General features: G+C 42.4%; 1 protein-coding gene across 2 annotated transcripts in view; it reads left to right on the top strand.

Annotated features, from left to right (window-relative positions):
• Window positions 1-23,005, top strand: part of BMPR1B (bone morphogenetic protein receptor type 1B) — a 259,034-nt gene that overhangs the window by 170,991 nt on the left and 65,038 nt on the right. Inside the window, exon 1 of one of the 2 annotated variants that reach the window (XM_069784224.1) lies at window positions 6,182-6,519. The exons of the other annotated variant lie outside the window; for it this stretch is intronic. Coding sequence (XP_069640325.1) covers window positions 6,447-6,519 — 73 coding nt within the window. The 5' untranslated portion in view covers window positions 6,182-6,446. Of the gene's footprint in view, window positions 1-6,181; window positions 6,520-23,005 lie in introns of those variants that run through there. 2 annotated transcript variants of the gene reach the window in all.

Below are 23,005 nucleotides of genomic sequence, written 5' to 3'. Positions count from 1 at the left end.
TCACTAGGAAATGTACCTCCTGAAGGCAGCGAGTGTCTGAACTACTGCTAGGAATGGCTTAAATGAAAAATTAGAGAAACTGATAGTGAGTTTCCCTGTGCTATCGTTTTGGATATTGTCCCTTTTATTGGAAGCCACTAGATCTTCCTGTGCCTGAAAAGGACCTCCTTCTCAATATACTTTTCCCGTGTTTAATCCAAAGGTCTTTTCACCTCATTTGGCAGTGTACTGCTCCTTTTCTCGAGGATCAGTCACTTTTGACATGTAACTGAGAAATATATGGTTTTAAATTGGAAGGAAAAAAACCCAACCAACCAGCTCTGGAAAAGCAGCATAACTTCCCCACGATGAGATGTGTCATACTGTGAACTGATCTCCCAAACTGCAGCAACAAACCCTCCATCACTGAGAGCATCTAGAACTGAAAAAGAGAGAACACACTGAACTGCTCAGAGCATCCTGTCCAAGGTTTTGGTTGATGAGTGTTTGCATTTCGTACTTCTATATTTCCAGTCGTGTGAAAAAATGTCTTAGCTCACTGTTACTGCTGGAGTGGCCAGCTGTGGAAGAAAGTAAGTTTACATGGCCTAAGTAGGTTTCAGAGTTAACAAGCATGTTCTAGTGAAGCAAATCATACCTTGTTCTGAGAGTCATTTCATGTTGTCTACAGATATGGGGAATAAAAGATGTCTGAGAGCTAGGTATAATGCTTTGTTTGGGCCGTGTGTTTGTTTCCATGAAAGTTTGCCATCTATAGAGTCTGTTTTGTCTGTAAGGATGATACTGTATGAGAATTTAGACTTTACAAATTAAGCTGGGCCCTGCTCATAAATATATTTCCGAGCAGCACGTGCATCACCTGCTGTGTGCTCTTATTTCCTCCTGACTCTCATAATTTAAAATAAAGGTGCAGACTGAAACAGAAGGTTTATAAAACTAGTTGTAATTCTTGTGAAATCAGGAAAGTTTAAACAGAGGTGTCAGTCATTGCAACAGATGAAAAGTTTTAGTGGTTAGTGATGTTTATAATATATTCTTTGCATGTGTTATTTGAGGTAATGAGTGTAAGTATTTGCGCATGGTCTACAGTAGTTCTTAAGAATGTGATTTCCTTTAAGACATGTTTTGAAATTACTCCGGTTTTAGCAGTGATTTTGAGAAATTTTTTTTTTTTGTAAATACGTGGCGAATAAGAGAGAGAAGGGTTTTGGTTGTTTGGCTTTTTTTTTTTTTTTTTAAAGGACCTCTCAAGCCCTTTGTTCGCCTTCCCTCCTCCCTACAGTCTGCCTCCCCCGCCCCAATTTGTTAAAGACGAATTGTTGCCCATGGTAACTGCAGAGAATTTGTTGAAAAGCACACTTTTAGAAGACAATGGGCCCCAAATATACTGTGGCACAGCTTTAAACTTTATTAAGTCTGTCTTGGACTACCCTCTCCTCTCCCGAGTTAAAGGGAAGAAAAGTTTGGCAGCCTCCATGCTGTGAGCGTGATTGATGCCCAGAACATCTGAGGGACTTTTGTGTCCAGCGTGCTCTCCATGAGTGCATAATGTGTGAATACTCAAATAAGGTCAGCCCTTATCAGATGTAATCTAGTCCTGAAAGCAGATCAACGGTGACAGTCATACCCCGTAAGTGAGAACACAAATCATCCTTGCATGCTCTGGACAAGTTATGGGATTTTTTTCCCTTCTTGCTCCCGTTTTACCCTTTCCAAATGGGGGGGAGGTGGCAGAGGGGAGGGGGAACTTTGGCAGATCTCTGGAAAAAAGGAAAAAAAAAAAAAAAAAGGCAAAACCCAGAGGAATACGTGCCTGGAATACTAGATGGCCCCTTCAGCTGGGCTGCAGGGGGATGGGGGCTGTTTGCAAGGCGGTGGCAGTCCCCGCGCAGGGGTTGGGCTGTGCTGCTGCTCTTGGGGCTGCCGATGGAGCACCCCATGGGTGGAGCGGGGCGGGAGGGAAGAAACTTGGGCACAAGAGGTTCAGCTCGCTTCTCCAGTGCCTCTTAAGAGTCTTTTCAGAGATTTCTAAGCACGTCACAGCTTTTGTTGTCTGCCTGTCCCTGGGTTTGAATGCCTCAGTTTTTCAAAGTGGAGTGAAAGCATCTTTTTATTCTTTTTGAGTTTGTGCTCCACGAATGGGGATGCTGTGTTTCACCACAAAGCCAGTAAAAATATTGGAGAATAGTGCCTTAAAGAATTCATTTCTGCCAGCTTTCATGGAGAAAGCAGCGGTAAGCAGGTTTTGTGTGAAGGAAGAGCCTCCTGTTTGTGGGTATTACTTATTGTAGTATAAGTACTGGATTGTTTTTTTAACTAGGAAAAAAAAAAGAGGAGCAATGAAATGTTGTTAATTTAGACTTTTTTGATTTGTGCTTCTGCTTAACAAAGGATTTTAATGGGTGAAGAGCTTTTACAGAACACAAAGTATATAGGAAAATAGCATAATTAACAGGAAGAAATCAAAGATATGGTTATGTCACTGATGACATTAACAACTATGGAAACAATGATGTCATCCTCTACGATGCGAAAATATTTTTTCCACATTTATGATGACTTGAAAATTTTCTTGCCATTTTCAGAAATATAATGTCCCTATCAGGGCAATAATCTGCAGTACTTTTGTTTGCTTATGTACTCTGTATGAATAAGTGTGAAATACTGATGTATTCCCCAGGATTGAGGGGAAGATCCATGTGTGCTGACAGCCTGCCTATGAACCCTGTAATTATAGCACATTATTGCTTCCTTCACTTATTTATTTTGCTTTGTGCTCTAATAACAACAGGAGTGTCCTACTCCTCATTGAAGATGCACAATAAAAAAAGATTCCTTAGTTGCAGCTCACACCTTGAACTCTGAAGACTTCAGAGAAAGATGAGCAGAACGTGTATCCACAACCAACCTCTCTCTTCCCTTTGCATCCCACCACTGAGCTGTCACCTCTTGGCTCTGCTGAATGGGACGGTAGTATTCATGTTACGATCAGAAACACTGGAATATGGGACAGGAGAGGAAACCTCTTGTGTCATTAAATCCATGACAATGGTGTCTCAAGCAACCATGTCGCGCCCCCCCCCCCCCCCCCGCCTTTTTTCTTCCAAAAAGCGATCAAGATATGTTAGAGTAATTTATGCTTTCTTTCTGGCCACTGTCCCAAAGAACAATCTGTCCTGATATCCATATATCCTGTATCGATTTGCAAGGAAACCTAATTTGAAGAGACACATCATTGCCTTTCTGTCCAAAGGAGTCCTCCTGCCATCCACACCCCAACAAACGATGGCACCGATGATTAATACTGAAGAAAGCCAGTAACTTTCAGGAGGTGCTCTACCACAGCTAACTTGTGTATGCCTACTTGCACATCTCGTTTCCTTCAGTGAGCCAGACTAGCTAACCGTGGCCATCCCAGCATGTGTTGACTTAAACTGCCCAGTCATGGTGCAGCTTTCCGTTGTGTTTGAGGTTCTTCCCACTGTGAGTTTTGACCTTGCTACTGCACTCTGTTAGTTACGTTTGTGGACAGATACAAACATGAATTAAAGACAGATTTTAAATGCTTATGTTTGCTTCGGTCTGCACAAGGAACTCATTTTTTGATGCATTGGTTCTGCTGGCATCCTAAAAGCATCCCAGTTAGATTCCCCATACTTTTAATGGCAGTCCTTCAGATTCAAACGTTTGCAGCTCTGAATTCATCCAGTCTTTTATGGTCACAAAACTGGGGCTTGTGGAGTCTGTCCCAAGTGTCCAAAATAATGATACTTCTTGCATCTTGCAGTCAAAAAGGTCATAGGAGTGCCATCCTATGTTTGACATAGGAAGAATGGTCTGCTTTGTAGCGTTTGATGAAAGATGTACGATATGTGGTGGTTTGGGATTTTTTTGTTTTTGTAATAGAAACATTTAAAATGGTGTCAGCAGATGATAAAGCATTGCTTTAAGGGTTTTTATTTGTGCTTATATGGGAGCTTGGGAAGGAAACATCAAGCGTGCTTTTTGAAGACAGCATATAGGTTAAATGTGAATTTTAGAGCTAAGATAATTTTTCCCATGAAAACTGATAGGTGTGGAGCAAATCTGTAATTAGGACTCATATTAGAAAATAGTTTAGATGCTACCATGTTACTTTCTTGCTATATATTCCAATGAAAACACATGAGAAAGACTGAAAAATTATATTCACGTAAATGATGTATTCCGATCATGTGCATAGAAATGTATGTCTGTGTTGCATTGTAAAATGGTGTAGTAATCAAACAGGTAGTAGAGTTTTAAACAAAACAATGAGGAGAGAAAAATAAATTCCACACATCACTGCAAAGACAAGAGTAATGCTCATCACATTTATGACAGCTGGTCAAGGTCTGGTTTATGAACACTTTGGCCAGATTACTCTCAGTCACATTAAGTTGAATTTTATTCTGTTACTACTAATTGTTGTATGACAGCTGCTAGGCGGCCACTTCAAAGATTGCCATTTCGCTAAGCATCATCAAAGATGTGGGTCTTCCCCAGAAAGCTTCTGGGAGATCGCTTGTTTGGAGCAAAATACCATTCGAAGTGTTGTAGTGGAATTTGCCCACTGAGATGCTGTCATGGTTTAACCTGAGCCAGCAACTAAGCAGCACACAGCTGCTCTCTCACTCCTCCCTGCTCCCAGTGGGATGGGGAGGAGAATTGAAAAAAAAAGTAAAACTCGTGGGTTGAGATAAGACTAATGTAATAACTAAAGTAAAATAAAATATACTAACAATAATAATAAAATATAATAATAATAGTAGTAATAAAAAGCAATATTTAAAAAAAGAAAAAAACCCCAAAAAACAAGAAAAGACAAGCAATGCGCGATGCAGTTGCTCACCACCCGCTGACCGATGCCTGAGCAGCGATCTGCCCCCCCAGCCAACTCCCCCCAGTTTATATACTGAGCATGACGTTCTATGGTATGGAATATCCCTTTGGCTAGTTCGGGTCAGCTGTCCTGGCCATGCTCCATCCCAGCTTCTTGTGCACCTGCTTGCTGGCAGAGCATGGGAAACTGAAAAATCCTTAATTTAGGATAAGCGCTACTGAGCAACAACTAAAACATCAGTGTGTTATCAACAGCTACTAAGTACCAGCTACTAAGAAGAAAATTAACTCTATCCCAGCCAAAACCAGGACAGGTGCCATTACCTAGAGCAGTCCAGTATCAGCGCCAGACTGAACACACTTTGTCAAACACCAGCTAATGAATCACAAAACCCACTTTTCTTATTCTTATAGATAAAAATAATAGTGCTGTCATTAGTAATGACAATTAGTATTGCTATGGAGTTTATTTGTAAATACCTAGTTTACCCCTGCTCTTGGGTTGTTTTCTCAATGGTAGCTGGGAGTTTCTTTTTATTGCGGGTTTGTAATTTTCCTTTTACATTGCCATATTCAGTGTTTTAGGGATATCACCTGTGTTTTGTTCCAGAATGTAGAACCAGATACTTCTGCCGTTTGATGCCACAACAGTTGTTCAAAGCACTTGTTCCTGTCCTAAGGGGCAGGCGTGTAGACGGGTTATCTTGCGGGTTTGAATCCATCAGTGCTACCTGAGCAGCCTTTCTCTGGGCAAGTGATCGGAATGGGCGCATCAGCTGAAAACAATATTTTGCTGAGCAAATATCAAGAACAGATTAACGTCGAAGTCTGATAACCCTAGCCGGAGACGAGGTGGCTTTGTTTTCGTGCACCCAGCGGAGAAGTGACACAACCGCTGTGCCTGTGTGACCATCGGGGGTGACGGTAAATCCGTATGCGCGCCTGATGCACTAACAGGCTTAAAGGGAAATCATGCGCCGCGCATATGTCGAAGCGGCTCATTTAGTGCTTGAAGAATGACACCAGCTTAGAAAGTGTTTGCAACAGTCGTCCAGTGGAAAGCTGCGGGGAGGGTGCCTTGTCTTAAGGAACGCCGCTCCCCGGGCTTCCCCTCGTTGCCGGCTGCTGCCCGCGGCCGCTGCCGAGCGCTTTCTGCCCGTCGAAGGGTCGGTCGCGGCTCCCGAGCGCGCCGGTGCGGTCTCCCTACCGGCGACGGAAACCGTTTGATGTGCGAAAGCCCGAAGCAGTCGGACGGGAGGGCTCTGGCTTCCCCGCGGGGCCGGGGGTCTGCCGGGGCGGCGGCAGCCGAGGGGTCCCTCGCCCGGCGGCGGCTGCTGCTGCCCGCTCCCCCAGGGCAGCGGGCGGGCGGCCCCGCGCCGCCGCCGTCCCCGCCGCCGTCCCCGTCCCGGCCGCCCCTTTGTGGCCGAGCCGCGGGGGTGGCAGCCCGGCGGGTCGCCGCTCGCCCGGCTCCCTCCCGCCGGGCGCGCCGCCAGCCCTGCCCCGCCGCCTGACGGAGCCGGCCGGGGGCAGGAGCCGGCGGCGAAGGGGGCGCGGCGAGGAGGCGGCCGGGGCCGGCGGCCGCTGCCATGGGCCGGCGGGAGGAGCGGCGCTGGCCGCGGCGCCTGGCCCTGCTGGCGCTGCTCTGGCTGCACGCCCGAGGTGAGCCGGGGCGCGGGGGGCGGCGGGCTTCGGGAAGGTGTCCGCCGGCGGAGCGAGGCGGGGGGGGTGAAGGTTTTGGGCTCAGGGCTGGCGTTTCGGTGCCGCCGGGCTGCTCGGAGTGACGGGGCGGGCGATGCTGCCGCGGGGCGCAGGGCTGGCGGGCGCGGGCGGCGTGCCGGGGGAGGCACGAAGAGCGGCTGCCGGCGCTGCTCGCTCTCGGGGAGCGCAACTTGAGACCGCTCGCCCCGCTCGACAGGAGAACTTTCAACGCGACTGCCTTAGATTAAACCCGCCTTTAGGAGTCTGGAGCGGTTTAGGCTTACGCTTTGTTTTGTAACTTCTGTCTCTTCCACCCCTTTTAACAGCGAGCGGGGTTGTGGTAGTAACTGTAGACTAAGACACGTTGCGCTGCTTTCGGAGGAAGAGCGGGCTTGTTCGTGCTTCAGCTTTCACAGGAAAGCGTCATGCTAATTATAAGGGAAAACGCCGCATTTACCCATCAAGGAGCAAAAATTTGACACGGCTAATAAGAAAAGGGGGCCCTAATTAGCAGGAAGCAGCGACTGTAATAAGGCAGAATTTTGACTGACAGCGGAATCATAGTAGCTTTATTCATCACGGAGGCTGAAAATAAGGAACCTGTGTTAATGGGTTTGAAGCGTTCTTACAACAACTGCCCTCGAAAACAAGTTCAGGATGCAGTAAAAGACGCGGCGTGTTTTCGGGAGTTTAGAAATGCGCTTACGGTAGTGCGCTCCATTCACGTATTGATGTTCTTTGGAAGAACTGTAAAATTGCTGTCGTTGAAGAGACGTTTTTCTGTTAAGCTTAGTGTCTTTTAAAAAGTGGTAAATAATTTAATGAAACACCCTTGGGGTTTTGGCTTGGATGTTTTCTTCATGAAGCAGTTAGCTAGCAAGCTGAGTATCACAACTGAAAAGAGAAAAAAAATTGGCACAGCAAGGAAGGTTTTTCTTTCTCCCCATAAATTAGTCAGTTCCGTTAACTAAACAGATAAACTTTCTGTGACCTCACCTACAGCCCTTCAGCATTAACCATGAGTTTTTCTGACGCTTGAGATGATTTTGATCTGGCTTCCTAATAAGACATGATAAAACTAAGGAGCAGAAGCAGCAGCACCACTCCTGTAGTCCATTTGTCCTGAAAGCTTTCATGTGGTGGGAAGTGGACATGGTGTCCGCAGGAGCTGCTGGGTTGGAGAGAGCGCGGCAGCTGCGCAGCGGGATTCAGAGCAGCAGTTGGGCTGCAGGAGTCTGTACCAAGCGTAACGGTGTACGCAGTTCAGTTTCAAGCTTGCGATCCTTGGTTGGTCATTTTCTCCTTGAATCACAGGAATGGCTGGACCGATGTTTTGTATTTAATGTTTGACCTCGTTTTCAGACTTGACCACAGAAGCTGTATCTGAGGCATAGGAGCGAGCACGCTGCACAATTTTGCGTGGGATGAGCAGATCTGACAGTCTTTGGGTGGTACTGAAAACCTAGTTTAAAACCCTTTGCTGGTACTGTTCTTCCTAAGTGATACTTGTGTGAAGTGCACGTTCTGGACAAATTGCAGTCACACCTGACAGACCAGCCATGGATATTTTTGCAGGGACCCTCGGTATTCTGCCAGCACCCTCTGCTGCCGAAGTGGGGAGTGCAGCTGGGGCTGCATCAACTCCCCCGAAACCAGGAGTCATAAATGTTTCTGGGTCTTATTTGTTTCGCCGTTCCCTTTTAAAATTTTGATGGGTAAATGCTTTGACGCTTCTTTTTGTGCAATCCCTTGAGAAACAAGGGGGTTCTTAGGTTATCCTCAGAGTTATCCATGCCAAAATAATGTGCTCCTAAAGATACCGAGAATCTTGGTGCGATGACCTTCAAGGAAATCACGTGTATTCTGACTTCAGAGCATCTGCAAGGGCATTAGGCAGATCTGTAGAAGAAATGCAGTAGGTTGTTGGAAGATGTGCACAAAAAACTTCTCTTGTCCCAAAGAGACTAAGAGGTTTCCCTCTCTGCAGAATTCCAGGCACAAAGACAAGCATGCAAAAGTTATGCCAAAAGATAAGATCCTCATATATTGTGTCTTATCAACAGTGTAACTACAAATGTCAGCAGGAGATTCCCAGTAGCATGAATTGAAACCCAGCTGCTCATGAGTTCACAGTTTGCATTTGAAATATGTTCCCAACTTCCCGGCAGTTGGGAGTGAAAGCTTTTCTTGACTTTTGAGCACTTGTACAGACTTTTGAGGAAATGTACCTAGTGGCTCGTTCAGCACAGAATTGTTTCCCTTCCGAGGACTGTTATGTTTCTCATTTGCCAGCACCGTTCAGAGGGCGAGAGGCTTGTGCTGGGGAATCTTTGCCAGGGAGCACCCATGCAGGTTCCTGTGGATGCTCTCACCAGCTCCATGTCCTCCGAAATACTGAACATGAGATGGAATCTGGCCCAAAATCTTTCAGCAATTAAAGAAAGACAAAGCGATAGCAGTTGAAGCTGAGTGCTTTAGGATAATTTTAGGAGCTAAATCCCTGAAAAAAAACCCTTGTAAAGCCCTGCATTGTGTAATGATATTCTTTATGTATTTACTTCTTTTTAAGTTACCTGACTGTAGTACTTTGTTTCCTCCTACCCTTTGGGTTATGGGTCAGAGTCCCATTGCTCTAGGCAGTTTCAAGGCCAGAAGTTGTTATGAAAAGAGAGCTTAAAATCAAATTAAGAAGTCTTTTAGTAATTCAGTCTGTGCCTCAGGCTGACAGCAAGGTTTTCTAAAGCTGTATTAATTCTAGCTTAAATTTGCTTAGTAGATGCTTCTATTCTTTCCCTCCAAAGCTTCTGTTTCCTTGCAGGCTAATCACAGTGGGGACATGAATTATTAGCCTGTGGAGTCTGCCTTTTGCCTGTACATATGTCTGGGGAGATCCTGATGGTTCCACATGGTTACTAATATGAAACATAGTTATATCATTGATGTAATGGCAGATTTGCACTGGATATAGGGCAGGAAGGCAACGCCAAGAGTTTAGTCAGTCCCTCTGACGTGCATACGATGTTTGTTACCAGTATTTGACTTTCTTTCAGTGATGAGGGGACCACAGGTTTCCAGGCAATGGGTTCCAGTGCCTCCCTATTCTCACCACTAGAAAAATTAGTCTTAGGGGTACTCTGGATTCTTTGCTCCAGTTCAAGTCCAGTTCTATTTGTCTGGTCTTGAGTGTCTCCAATTACTCTTGCTGACCTCTGCTGTGCATTTTTCGGTCTCTCCATATATTCTTCAAAATGCAGAACTCAGACCAGAGTGTTTCTTTATTTGTGCAGTTGCTTGTGTGCATGCACTCCAGCTTCTCCCGATCATTTCTACAACTTCTTGAGAACATTTTTGAATACTAGCCCTGTCCTGCAGTTCATGTGCAGTCATGCTTGCGTCCACAAGGCCTATACCTTGTCCTAGAAGGACCTGAAATACTTTTGACATGATTTGTTCTTGACAAACCTATGTTGGCTATTGCTGATCTCTATCTGTTGGTTGGGTATTTTTGGCTGAATTTAATCTTCTCTTCTTTAAACTAGGCCAAAACCTAATTTAACTGGACATTTAGAAAAAATGGTTAATTGAGCTCGATGATGCAAACTAGAGGGTTGTAAAGGAATTGGGTGACAAGAGCTCTTCTTGCCAAAATGCTACTTCTTTTTTTGGAAAACTCCCTTCTATCCCATAGTCTGAGCAAAGTTCAGCTCAAAAAAAAGAAAGAAATGTTGCACAAGAGGCTGAGTTTTGGGGCAAAGTTGTAGTTTTGGTCCAAATCCCTTGCATCTGGCACTGCACAGCTGTATCAGTCCTATATGTGGAATGAAGTGTAAGCCTTAACTTACTGTAAAAATGGAGATTTCCTGCCCATCTTACCCACATGGGATAGAGGCAGGATATTGATTTGGTAGATTTTTCCATCTTCCCGTACTACCATTGGTGGCATCTGAAATGGAGCCACAAATGAGCATCTTTCTAATAGGCACCGACCATGTCATAGCCTTGTCCTAAACCGGTATGTGGAAATCACAGAGAAGTCTCTCTGAATGAAAGAGCGTAGCATTCGGGAAAAATACGGGGGAGAAAGTATGCGAAGACTGGGCAGGAGCCAGTTGTATCTTTGAGGAGGAGTGTAATGCTTATGCCTATGGTGCTCTCTGTTGGTATACTTCAGCCTCATGCCGTGGAGCGACATATCAGCCTTTACAATTGACAGATCCAAAGCCGCAGGGACTTTGAGTAGACGCGATTGTTAATTATCGTTGCAATCTGGTGAATATATAAACCTGATGTAACAAAATTCTTTGGTATAATTACTTGTCATACAGTTCACTGCTCAAGGGATTTAGCAGGCAGTACTGTAGTTTGGTTTAATCCAAAAAAAATTCACATTCACCTGCTGGTCTAGTTGTTGTCTGGCGAAGTGCCAGGCCTCCACCTCCCGCCTCTGATATTTGCTGCTCCTCAATGCATTTTAACACTCGGAGGCTTAAAGCTAAAAATTCTGGGAATTAGGAGATAGGACCTGACATTGTTTGGCCTGTCAAAAGCTGAAGGATGATTTGGAAAACACGAGGATAGGTAACCTTTGGGCTGCGTTACTTTAGAGGTAGCTGTGCAGTGTAGTTGTACAGCACATGTTTAAAGTAGTAATCTTGTGAGTGTAAACTGATCCTGGTTACCATATGGCAAAATCCACTAAAAGTATGAACCCAGCTGTTAAATGCATAACCATGACTGTGTGTTCAAGAGTTTTATACTGCAGCTATTATGTGGCATCCCCAGCTATTAATCTCTCACTATTAATCAGCAATAAAAGCAGCTTGTGGTAAGCATCACAGATGCTTGAAATCTGATCTCTTCAGCATCATACCTGGAGGGAAGATAGCAATACTAGGATCTTTCCTTCCTTTCTTCCCTCCCTCGTCGTTTTTCTAGGAGATACGGTTCAACCCAGGACACATGAAGCATTACTTTGCACCCACTTGTTCTGAACAGGAGTTTATCATGCACCGAGTGTCAGGTCCTCAGCTGTCTGGCCTTGACAAAGATAGTGGGTTTGAAGGCCTTACTTGTTTTGCAGTTTAACGAACATTTCACTCGTGTGATTTGTGAATGCCTTTTGTTCCAGATTCATCGCTAGAAAGCAGAATATTTAAGTCGACTGAAACTAAATGTGCTATGTGTTAGCCAAAGTAACCATGAAGCATTTACTCAGTAGGTTACTTCAAACACCTATATGATTTTAAACTTAAATGGTCCTTTTGAGACTGACAGGACAACTCTCTTCCTTGAGTACTTTGCAGAAGTGGAGTCTTAACTCCTTTAAAAAAATAACAGGACTCGTGTGTCCATTTGGTTATCCAGACCAAGGATAGTCACATCTGTTTAGTAACTTCTATTTGCAGCTCTACTATTTTTTAGTATCTTATGCTGCAAACTGACTGTAGGGGAGATATTTTCTAATGCCACTGATTTTTATGACATCTGTTTGTCTGTGGAGTTACTGTGATGTTGCAATGGTACTGATCATCTATCAGCAAATTTTGGACTGTTGCTTCAGACACAGCGTGTTCATATAAATACAACTCAAAACATGTGCACTAAGAAAGTGTATTGTTCTTCCTCTGCTGAAATCTGCCTTTGCATTAGCTTAGCAGTGTAAAAGGTACTCGAGTCTTAGCATATAAACATCCCGTGAAAAGGAAATGGGATATTTGTTGCTCCTTTTTTGAAAGAGGGTTTGGGAAATGTCACTTGCTGGGCTTCTTCAAATAAACCCCTGATCTCCTCTGGGACAGCTCTGCTGTCCTGGCTCATCCAGTGGCCCTGTAACGTGCTTGGGAGGTGTTTGAGGAGCACAAGGGCAACGGCAAACATGAGATTTGTCTCTGTTCCTGCTTTGCTGAAGTTAACGGCCTTTTGATTTCTGTTTCAAAAGTATTCAGTGAGCCTCTCAGAGAGCTGCAGCCCCTTTATTATGCATCCACAGAATAAATATTGATCCTGTGTGTTAGTTTTGCTTTGCTGAGAGGACCACATCTGTGTGAAGCCATAGTTCTGGATTTGAATGGATACTTGTATCAGGCAGGATTTTGAAGTAATTGAGTGCTAAATGATCACAAAGATTAACTCCCTAAAAAATTCTTCTGGGTTTCTCAATTGCCGCAAAAGAGAGAGAGAAAAGCGCCTTGAAAGAGAGTGCCGCCCTTTCCAAGACAGTTGCCTGCAGAAGGATGGAAGGTAGGAACAGCTAGTGAAGGAAAACCCGATCGTGTTCTGCAGTAGCACTTACCATAGCGGTAACAGATCTGCGGAGACAGGCAAGACCTGGGCCGTGGAGAGAGAGAGATGCTAGCTGTGTTTGGGGGTTTTATGCAAGACACTTATAATTGGAAAAATGGAGGTATTTAGTGCTTTCATGGCTTCATTTAGTTGTAAATACTATCGTAATTAATTTATGCTTTCTGTTGCTCTTTTACCACTTTGACTCTTCCTTTCACTGCTCTTCTGAGGAAGCCAATACAACTATGAAGTTTTGATGAACAAATAGTCTGAAGATGTCTCAGAATATATTAATTTGCTTAAATATCCAATAACATTCCCTTAAATGTGGAACCAGGGGGGTTTTGTTCGTTGCAGCAGTATTTGGTGTCCGGGGCACAGTATCATTAACACAGAGTACTGTATGTGATTTGAGCTTTTTCCTAGCCTTCAAAATACAATAAACTTTTGGTGGATAAGGAGTAAAACATAATATTTCATTTGAGTGTGTTGTTTATAAATGTTTGATACACTGGTGTCAGAGACAGTATTTGTGGTTGCTGTTTCTGGAATGAGCGGTTTGAATAAAAGCTAAGCAGTCTGCAGGAAACATAAGCATCTCGGGAGCTCCATGAATACCACTGCTATAACCTAACCTAACCCGGTTGGGTGAAAAATGTGGTTTCCTGTCTTCGTTTGAAAAAGTGTTTTTCAGGCTTACTGACATGCATCCTGCAAATTTAATTTTCATAAATATTTCATCTCTTTCTTATGCTCAATTTAATCTATCAAAGCCACACGGTGCAGGAGACATCTGGGATTGTGCTTAAGCAGCTGGGTTTCATTTGCAGGAGGTTTCTAGCAAATTTCTCTTTCTTGCTAACCACAGAATGTCTTGGTGACTCTGCAGTAGCCCTGGGAAATTCAGCATAAGTGACACAGCTTCAGAAACAAATGGGCTTAGTTTCTTCCTTTACCTGGGTTAGGTACTGTCCAAGGCTTTTGATGGACTGCTCTGTCTTGTGTCTGTCTGGTCAGCCTAAGCAATAAGAGAATGTTCCCTCCCTCTCCGCCTCCTTTTTTTTTTTGTTTAAGGTGAAAAAGCAGGAGTAGCACAGATTCCTCTTTTTAAAAAAAAAAAGATTATTTTTTTTTCTTCACAGTGTTTACTTAAGAAAATGAAGTGACTAAAGGTCAAACTGGGAAATCCTTGCAAGTCAGCCTTGAATCAGAAATGAAGAACTTAAAAATACCCAATTTGCTATTGTTCAGGTTCACTCTGTGCAGAAGTTGCCATGATTTTTACTAACTGTGGCAACTTCTATACAGAGTGAAGCTTTACAGCAGCCAGCTAGATTTTCCTTTAATGAAAAACCGCAGAAAAATCATATACTGAAATGTAGTGATTAACAATCCAATTCCACAATTACATATGTAGTGATCAAGCAAGATATGTATTAAATAAATTAATTATTAATTCAATACTCTGTGTAAGGAATGAAGATAAAAGCATTTCCCACACTGCTCAGAACAGAACATACTGTGCAGAGTACGTAAATCAGTTTTATCTCCTTTTGGCAACTCAGTTCTATTAGAAATATAAGGCAAGTACAAGCATCGCGTGGTCTTTCTCCTCAGTGTTGGCTTTAACTGAGCTTGTTTTGGTTCTTTCTGCCCAAATAGATGCTGCTTACTGTGTTAATATTAGAAGCTCTTACTGACTAAGATGCCTCAGCATAAGTTATGCAGCATCTTCATACAGGGTAGAAGTTTCTGACATCGGGTTGATGAAAAGGCGCCCTCCTGAGATACGCTGTTCTGCTGGGTGGATTAGCTGGGTCCCTCCGTCACAGGGCGATCCGGTGGTCTCTTGAGACTTGCTCTGATTTATTCTTTCCGTGCAAATTAGCTGTTGGAAGCCGAACCAAACTACGTGTTTCTTCTTAAATCTGAATGCATATTGATTAGATCATTATGACATTATACTAACCTCTTTTCTATCGTGACCAAGTAACAAATGAAAACTCAGTATTAAGCTATTAAATATATTCTATTTGAGTAAGGGCCACCAAGTAGATTTTGTTGAATGAAAGATAGCTGCCTGTGGGAAGTCACCAGCTGAAAATACACCTACAGGTGAAGAAATAACGTCGCTGCCTTCTGAATCTGTCATTACTGACTTCAGTTTGGTGAATAAATTTAGGCTTTGGGAGCATTCTTTCAGATCAGTTTTCAAAGCGCTGGAACACCTCATAAACTCTATTATCTGTTAAATGTAGTTTTCTGTATGTTCTCTTAGCAGTTCAGTTGTTAGTAACTGCCTGAAGATGTACTTTATTTTTTATTTTTGTTGCCTTATAAATTGGAAAATAAATAATGATATACCAGAAGGCATCAGTAAAAAGAAGGAAGGTAAAAAATTGCCTGCAGTAATGATGGCTTTTGTAAAGTTTAATACCAGATTCTGTCCAAATCAATTGTTATTAACATTTCTTCCCTTCAAAAAAAAAAAGAAAGGAGACAGGAAAAATCCCAGCTATAGCTGCAATAAAGGAAATTTAGAGATGTTTCTTGCTGCAAATAGGGATACCACAGTTGCAGTAGGCGTTTTAGCTGGACAGTAAGGATTAAACTCTCTAGGGAGAGGCTTGTTCACATGGGAAAATTTGGGCATGGAACTGCTGCTCTGTATGAAATGCTGGTATTTCAGAGATGCTGGTATGTGTAATGGTTCCTCCTTGGTAGTGGCTGTATTAAATGTACATAAATTCTTCTTTCTCTTAGATTCCTGTCTCCGTGCAAACCTAGATATGGAAGTATAGTTATATTCTGATAGTTTTACTGGTCGGTTCCCTTTAAAACGGTGTTCTCCAAAATGTTTGGGATTGATCCAGTATCTTTTAGTAGCAGTCAGTGATAGCTGACACTATCGTTGTGGATGGTTATTAACAGTACTGTGTGGTGGTTTGGTTTTTGAGGGTTTTTTTAATACTTAACTTAAGCTGACTTTTCTCTGGGCTGGAGGGGGATGCTATGCTGTATATAACCTGAGGAGGATTCGGTCTGGAATATCTACTGTCATTGTACTTTGGTATTTTGTTTTTTAAATACAATATTGTAACTTTTTCATAAATAGATCAGAAATTCTTCTTTGGGGGGAAAAAAAGCCCTAGACTCTTTCTAGCTCTGTGGACATGCACTTGAGTCATGTATGTGTTTTATTTAATAACAAAATAGTACCACCAAAGAAGAGCAAAGTAAATCTCATAAATAAAATGGAATGCTGCTAAGTTATGGAAGCACGTAAAGTGCCTGGGCAGTTGTTTATGTAAAAATCTAACCTTTTTAACCAAGTTTCTTTCAGCCCCGGGAAGGGGCTGCTGAACACATTTCCCTTGAAACATGTTTGTGCACTAAGCTAGCATCCCACCACCCAAAAATGTGGTAAAATCAGCTTACATATCCTTCATTCTGTAACAAATAGTTTATGTTTATTTTAGATAACAGAGAGAAATAAAGGCCTAGGTGATGTAAAACAAAGGGAAAATAAATTCAGTCTCTAAAACACATTGTTTCTAATAGGTGAAGAAGATCTGATTTTTCTGCAAGCTCTGTAAGCGATGTATTTGCAGGGTCCTTTGCGTGTTTAGAGAGCAAGGAGGGAATGTAATCTGTAGCTTTACAACTGTGGGCACCAACACCTGCTAAGAACAAATGCTTCCTCCTGTATGTGTTTGCGTCCTGGTGCTAAGACGACATTGCTGCTTCTGGGAAGCACCTTCATGCTTTCGGTGGGTGCTGTTAGATGGGTGTTACATCAGGGAAGGGCTGCAGCCCTGCCATGGATGTGATGGCAAGCGGTCGGCAAATAGAGGAAATGAGAATTGATGAAAAAATTCCCGTGATGGTGTACTGCTCTCACTTCTCTCCAAACGATACGTTTCTGCTGGTGGGCAAACACCTTCCATACTCGGACTTGCAGAGCTAGAGGAGAGCTTTCGCCCTGTGGTTAGGTTTAACGCTTATATCTGACATAAGGACTTTTCAGAGGTAACTAAAGGTGTTGTTGTAAATCTTTATTATATTGTTGTATAGATCTAAAAGATATATAGAAGTTTGTGCTTCCAAAACTGTTAGCTAAAATGGCAAGATTTTTCTTACTGTGACAGCATTAATGGTTTTTATATTTTCAGTGTTTATTGGCGTACTATTTCTAATAGTGTTTGGACAATATTGGGGGAAAAATAAGTCAGAAACAGCATGAAAAAGAGCCATTAAACCCACCATTGCAACCATTTGGTTTAAAAAAACCACCTCCCCCTGCCCTCCAAATTTCTCTTGTCTGTTTAGTATTGTCTTGGTAGTAACAGAAAAGAGGACATTTCTAAAGGAAATAATACACCTCAAATTTCTGAATAGACAATTTTGTGTTCAGTCTGCTAATGACCTTTTAAAGATAGAAAACCAGAGTGAGAGTTAAAAGTCTTAAGTTGATTTTGCATCTTTGTAGTATAATCCGACCTAGATGCGCATCTGATTTGTGGATCCAGATCCACAAAAGTGCTGTGGTTGAACCAAGTTCGGCTGATTTCAGTGGGTGTTAGGCACAAAGATACCTTTGTGAATCTGGTCTGCTCTCCTGTTTCACCTTCTCTCCTGCAAAATGGAAATAATAATGCAGTCTGACTCCAGAGAGCTGTTTACGAGAGACATTAATTGGAAGCAGCTGTCTCCACTGGTGACAAAGGCCATAGAAATATTTGTAGATAGATATATATAAACAGCAACAGACTGTTGCTATTCCATATGCTGGACCAAATGGCTTTCAGAATCTGAGTGGTCCTATGGCAGCCCACTTAGGCTACGAGCTAGTTTCATGTTAAGTGCCCATCGTTTTTCTCAGGGCAGCTTAATCTAAAACAATATAGAATAAATTTCCCTTGCAGAATGGCAAAGAGAGTTTTGTCATTCATTCATTTGCCTGTCTCACAGACAGGATCTTCACTCATGGAGTGAGGGCAACCGTGTTTTGGCCTCATCGTAAGAACTGTAGGAGGGATGTGGTGGAGGAAAGGTGTGTGTCCCAATGTCAGTACTCCAAACTGAATCTGTTAATCTGGCCTCCTGCCTGATCTGGACCAAAGAATTCAACTAAGTGCTTAATGCACCCAAGCTAGTACATTTTAAGGAGAGTAACATGACATTTAGAAAAGCAATTTATAGATCTAAAGTGATGGCAAGTCTGTAAACAGTGCCTGGTAAGTTTTATATTCAGAGGAAGTCACGCTACACAAGCACAAACTTGGATGAAAATACCCTTGCTAGTGTTGCATTCAAAATGTCTGCATTTATGTTGCACACGCAACCTTTGTTTGACCTCTGTGCATATGCATTACTATGCAGTCTTTAATTGCACGATAACAGATAGCTTTTCCATTGGACCCCTGCTTTCTTCAGTCCGAAGGATGGGCAGCACTTGCTTAATGAGTCCCTATTCAGTATTTTTTTTTAGTTGCATTGTTCAATGTGTGACCATTGCCTTATTTACTGCATGCTATTCAAACCCTGCTGGGGCCATAATTATTCATTTCCTCGTGTTTTTTTTTCCTGAGACACCCATCATTATAGTATCTGAATGTTCATTAACTTCAGCTTAGTTTCACAAATCTCCACGGTTAGACAAAGAGATATCTGTCCCCCTACTTTGCAGATTGAGCATCAAGGCAGAGGACAGTTCAGGCTAGAAGATGACACCCAGGTTGTGGTTTCACATTTTGGTAAAACCAGCTTAACTTAGCATGCCAGCAGGAGCGTATACCTCCTTGCTGTTGATCCCTCTCTCTGCTTGTCTCTGGTACTTAGGCAGCTGCATGGTGGAGCAGATCACTGATGTGACCTCAATATAACCCCACCAAAACAGAAGGAAAACCAGCTTTTGGTTGGACTGACTCTTTCAATGGATCCACTTGTGAAATCATGCTGTTGTTCTATCACATGCTTGGTTTGAGGCACTTTGGGCTCGATCCCTTGGCACGCACTTACTCAAGGTAAAGCATGGCCTTCCTGATGTCAGTGGCACTTGTGTGTGCTCAGTGTGCTTGCCAGTTAGGTCCTAGGTTTTCAGGTTGAGCACATAGAAAAGTGGAGCAAAGAACCAGGCATTGCCTGAGAAAAGAGTGGCTTAGATGTTCCTGCTGGCTTCACACCCAGGTAGTGCTGGGAGAAATAGATCATGGCAGAGCATGTAGCTGCATTACTTGGAGATTATTCCTTTTCTTTTTCTTTTTTTAATAATTTTTTCTACTCATGGTTGTTTACCTTACCTACCTTTTAAGTTTCTGTCAAAAACTGAGAAAGGATTCTACAGGCAACAATAAGTACCCTTTATTAAAAATCCTGCAGCAGTAACACTAATTCGACCATCTCCTAAGTAGGTGGGTGGGTGGGTAAGTTGGTGATTTTTTTATGTGTGCTTTTAACATATTGTGGTTTTATAGGTGATTGCTTAGACTTGAAAAAAGCAAATGGAAAACAGAAGTCCCGTTGCGTAGTGCGCACGCCCATCATGCCAAAGCATGATGCAGCATGATGACCATGCATATCCACTGCACAAAACTTTTTCCTTGAGTGAACAGAGTAAGTGGCACAAATAATAGGTTACAAATCTCCATGTGTCTAGCACTTGGAAGAGACAGGACATTTTGCCAGGGCCTTGCAGAAAGATTTTTCCACAGAGGAGTGATGAGATTCAGCAAACCAAAGTGCCATGCTAAGCTATAGAGAAGCATCCAGTGACTCTTGTTCCTACTCGACTCGGTTGTCCCCAGCCCATTCCCCTCCTTGAGCGAGTTTATATAGTTCCCACTGCCCTCGTTTCTCAGCTCACTTCTGCTGCTTGTTAGGCTTATTGGTTTTACCTCCAGTGCTTTTTCTCAGGTTTTCAGTCCAGCTCTGTCTGTTTTCTCCACCCATTCTGACTCTTCATCAGATCTGCCTGTGTTTCCAAGTACTGGGATGAACAACAGTGCATCATCCAGTGTGCTGTTGCACAGCCTGCTATAGCCTTGGGCAGGCAGGAACTAAGGCTGCTGGAAAAGTCCTGCTGAGTTGGCGTATTTCCTTTGGAAGTGACGTTGTCAGGAAATCCAACTCTTCAGGTCCCTAGGGTCTGAATTAGTACAGCCTGGAGGGTTTACTGGTTTATTACTTGGTCAAGCTAGGTCCGATTTTTGAAGGAACAGCAACAAATGCACACCTAGTACAAACTCTTCCACTAATGGATAAACATTTTTTTTTTTAAAAGAAAGTTAATAGAACTGCTTCATGGAATGGACTGTAATGCTTCAAATTATATTTACTACAAGCCTGTAATATTGAACATATTGAAATATGTTTGGAAGTCTCTAGGTCTGTGTGCCACTGGCAAGAATATAGGTCTTTAAGGGAAAAAATCAAATCTATGAACACTTTGAATGATTTTTTTTCCTCGGACTCACGCTATCAGTGTTGTAGGAGTAATGGAAATCAAAGCTCATGGCAACATGTGCATCCAAGATCTGAATTTCAGTTTAAATGAACAGTGGGGTTTTCTCTTTTTGGAAATGTTTCAAATAACGCTCAGTATAACACTGGAATGGCTTATGCTTTGTAGGCTTTGGAGTGTGATACACTGCTCGGGTTACATCCATAGCACCCTCTGCACCATTCATTTCGACAGGAGGGAGGAACTCGGTATCTCACAGGATCGGGTTATTATTTGGATGGTTTTCGTATCCGTATAATGCCTAATGCCACCTGGCAGAGATTTTTTTACCCTGATATATATCGTAGAATAGAAAAAGCTGTTTCTGCTGCTGTTAACAGTCAGCTGTTGGGTGTTTTAGCTCTGCTGTTCAGGGAGGGTGTTTGCTCTTCTCTACTACTTTCATCCCTTGATTCTAAGAAAGGAATTTTTTACTTAAGCAAAACGTGGCCTTTTCCTGTCAGCAGCTGGGAGAATGAGGATTAAGTTCTCTAAACAAAGCTCAGCGCCCTTGTCAGGTCTCTCTTTTCAGAAGGTCTCCAAAGCCATAATAATCAAAAGGCAGGTTTCAGGCGAAGCATTCCTTCGAAACACCTGTGTGTTCTTCCCAAAGGACGAAGCTAAATGTGGCATCCTTGCAGTGTATTGCGCTCCAGCAGTGTGTCTGGGGCTGCCTCTTTGGAAATTTCCCCTGAAACTTAGTGGACACAGACCGTAAAGAAATTCAAGACATTTCTGCAATGTTGCGAGCACTTGGTATCTGTTTTCTTAAACCCCCTGAAAAGAGACAAGAAGGAACTCTTTGCAGTAGCGTTCCTCCTCCCTTTCTTAAAACATTCTTTTGCCTGTTAGGGATCTAGGCTATACGTAGAGTATTAGTGTTGTTAGTAAAGAAATGGTATTGCCTGGCAGCTTCAGTCCAGCAGAATTGACTTGTTTTACCATGCTCTCCATCTCCTTTCTCGTGCATGGCCCTTGTTGGTTTAACTATTATCTTCTTTCACTCTACACTGAAAATATGCTTTCCACCTTCCCCTATAAATGAACAATTCAGTTGCATGTGCATACGTGGCAATTCTGTGCTAAATGCAAGGTTCTGCAGCAGTGCGTAAAGAATGAGCTTTGGAAAGCAAAATTTTACTGCTCTGACAACCAGAATCCCAACTGGCAGAAGCTACCATTCGCAAGAGTTCGCATACATTGAATGGGGGAAAACACTGTAAATGGTATTGTTTCTTAGAACTTCAGTTTGCCTTGTTTGAAAAGTCAAGGCAATTCATAAACTAAGTAACTTTATATTTCAAAATACTGATTAGTCTTTTGGGAAAAAAAGATTGTATAGGTGAAACTGAACATCTTCTGAGGGAAATTGCATTAAACAATTAAAGGTCTGGAGACAAATGTGAGATGGATTATTTTAGTTGAAAAAGAAGTCTTCTTGCCTTCATTAAAAATAATCTCAGAGGAGATTAGGAAACATGGATAGTCACAGAGCAGTTTTTAATGTTGCCTTGTTCCTCTGAAATTAAGCTATCATGACCAAAGAAACATACTGCAGAGTCAGGCTCAGTATGTAGTAAAAATGTTTTAATCTAGCCTAGGGCTTGCTGCAAATTCTGAGTCTCTAGAGTTAAGAAAGAGCAAAATACTGTAGTCTCATTATTTCCAAAGTTTCATGTCTCTTGAAAACAATTTTCTCCTGAGTTCCTGAGCATGTTTTCAGCTGCTGCTTTCCTTTTTTTTAATCTTTTTCTTCTCTCTGGTAGATAACAGTCTGGTTTTCAGATTGTCGCCAAGACTGATACTATAACTGATCCAACTTCTATTCATATTCTGATGTGAACACAACAATGGAAACAATATGGAACAATATTGTTGGAATCTTGGAATTCTGGTAATGTAATTATCTTGATTATCTTGCTAAGAGCTCTGTGGAGGATGGATCTTTTGGCTTGGTGGGCAACAAACAGTAATACAGAGGGTCACCATAATACATGTTTTATGAGCGTTACGTTGAAACATTTTGGGTTTAGATTGTTTTATCTTTTGTTCATTAAGCCAAGTTACATTTTCAATGTTATGAAATAAAACAGTGAAAGCACATTAAAACAGTTTTGATGTTTTAAAAATTAGAAGGTTTGGATTCAATTTTTGAATGAGCCAAATTTGCATTTTGGGATAAATTTGTAAAGAGTGACAGAAAGTAAGTCTGGAAGGAAGTTTGAGTTGTCTAGGCTGTCCCTCCACCTGAAGGCATGTATAACTGTACATAAGCCATTTCTGACACCTCTTTGTCTAATCGTTTTTTAAACCTTTGGGAAGAGAGCTTTATTCTTGTACTTCTGTAGATGATCTGTTCCCATTCTTAGGCTTTCGAAGAAAACTTTATTTTCTGAATGTCTGAGATCTCACTGTTAAAATGTTAGCCTTTATTTCCCATCCTGTGCAAGCGCACGTAGAGCAAGAGTACATCTCACCTCTCTTTGCAGAGACCTTTTACTTATTTCAGAGCTGTTACCATGTGGCCCTTGTCTCTAGACCAAACCAACCTCGTCATTTTAATCTTTCCTCGTAATTCATTGTTTTCAAATTTGTGAGGGTGATTGTTGCGCCTTTCTGGACTTTTTTTCACAAGTTCTTGTCCTCTGGGAGCAATGCTGCCCA

Source organism: Haliaeetus albicilla, chromosome 1, assembly GCF_947461875.1.
Source record: "Haliaeetus albicilla chromosome 1, bHalAlb1.1, whole genome shotgun sequence".
NCBI lineage: Eukaryota > Metazoa > Chordata > Aves > Accipitriformes > Accipitridae > Haliaeetus > Haliaeetus albicilla.
This window is presented reverse-complemented; position numbering and strand designations above follow the sequence as displayed.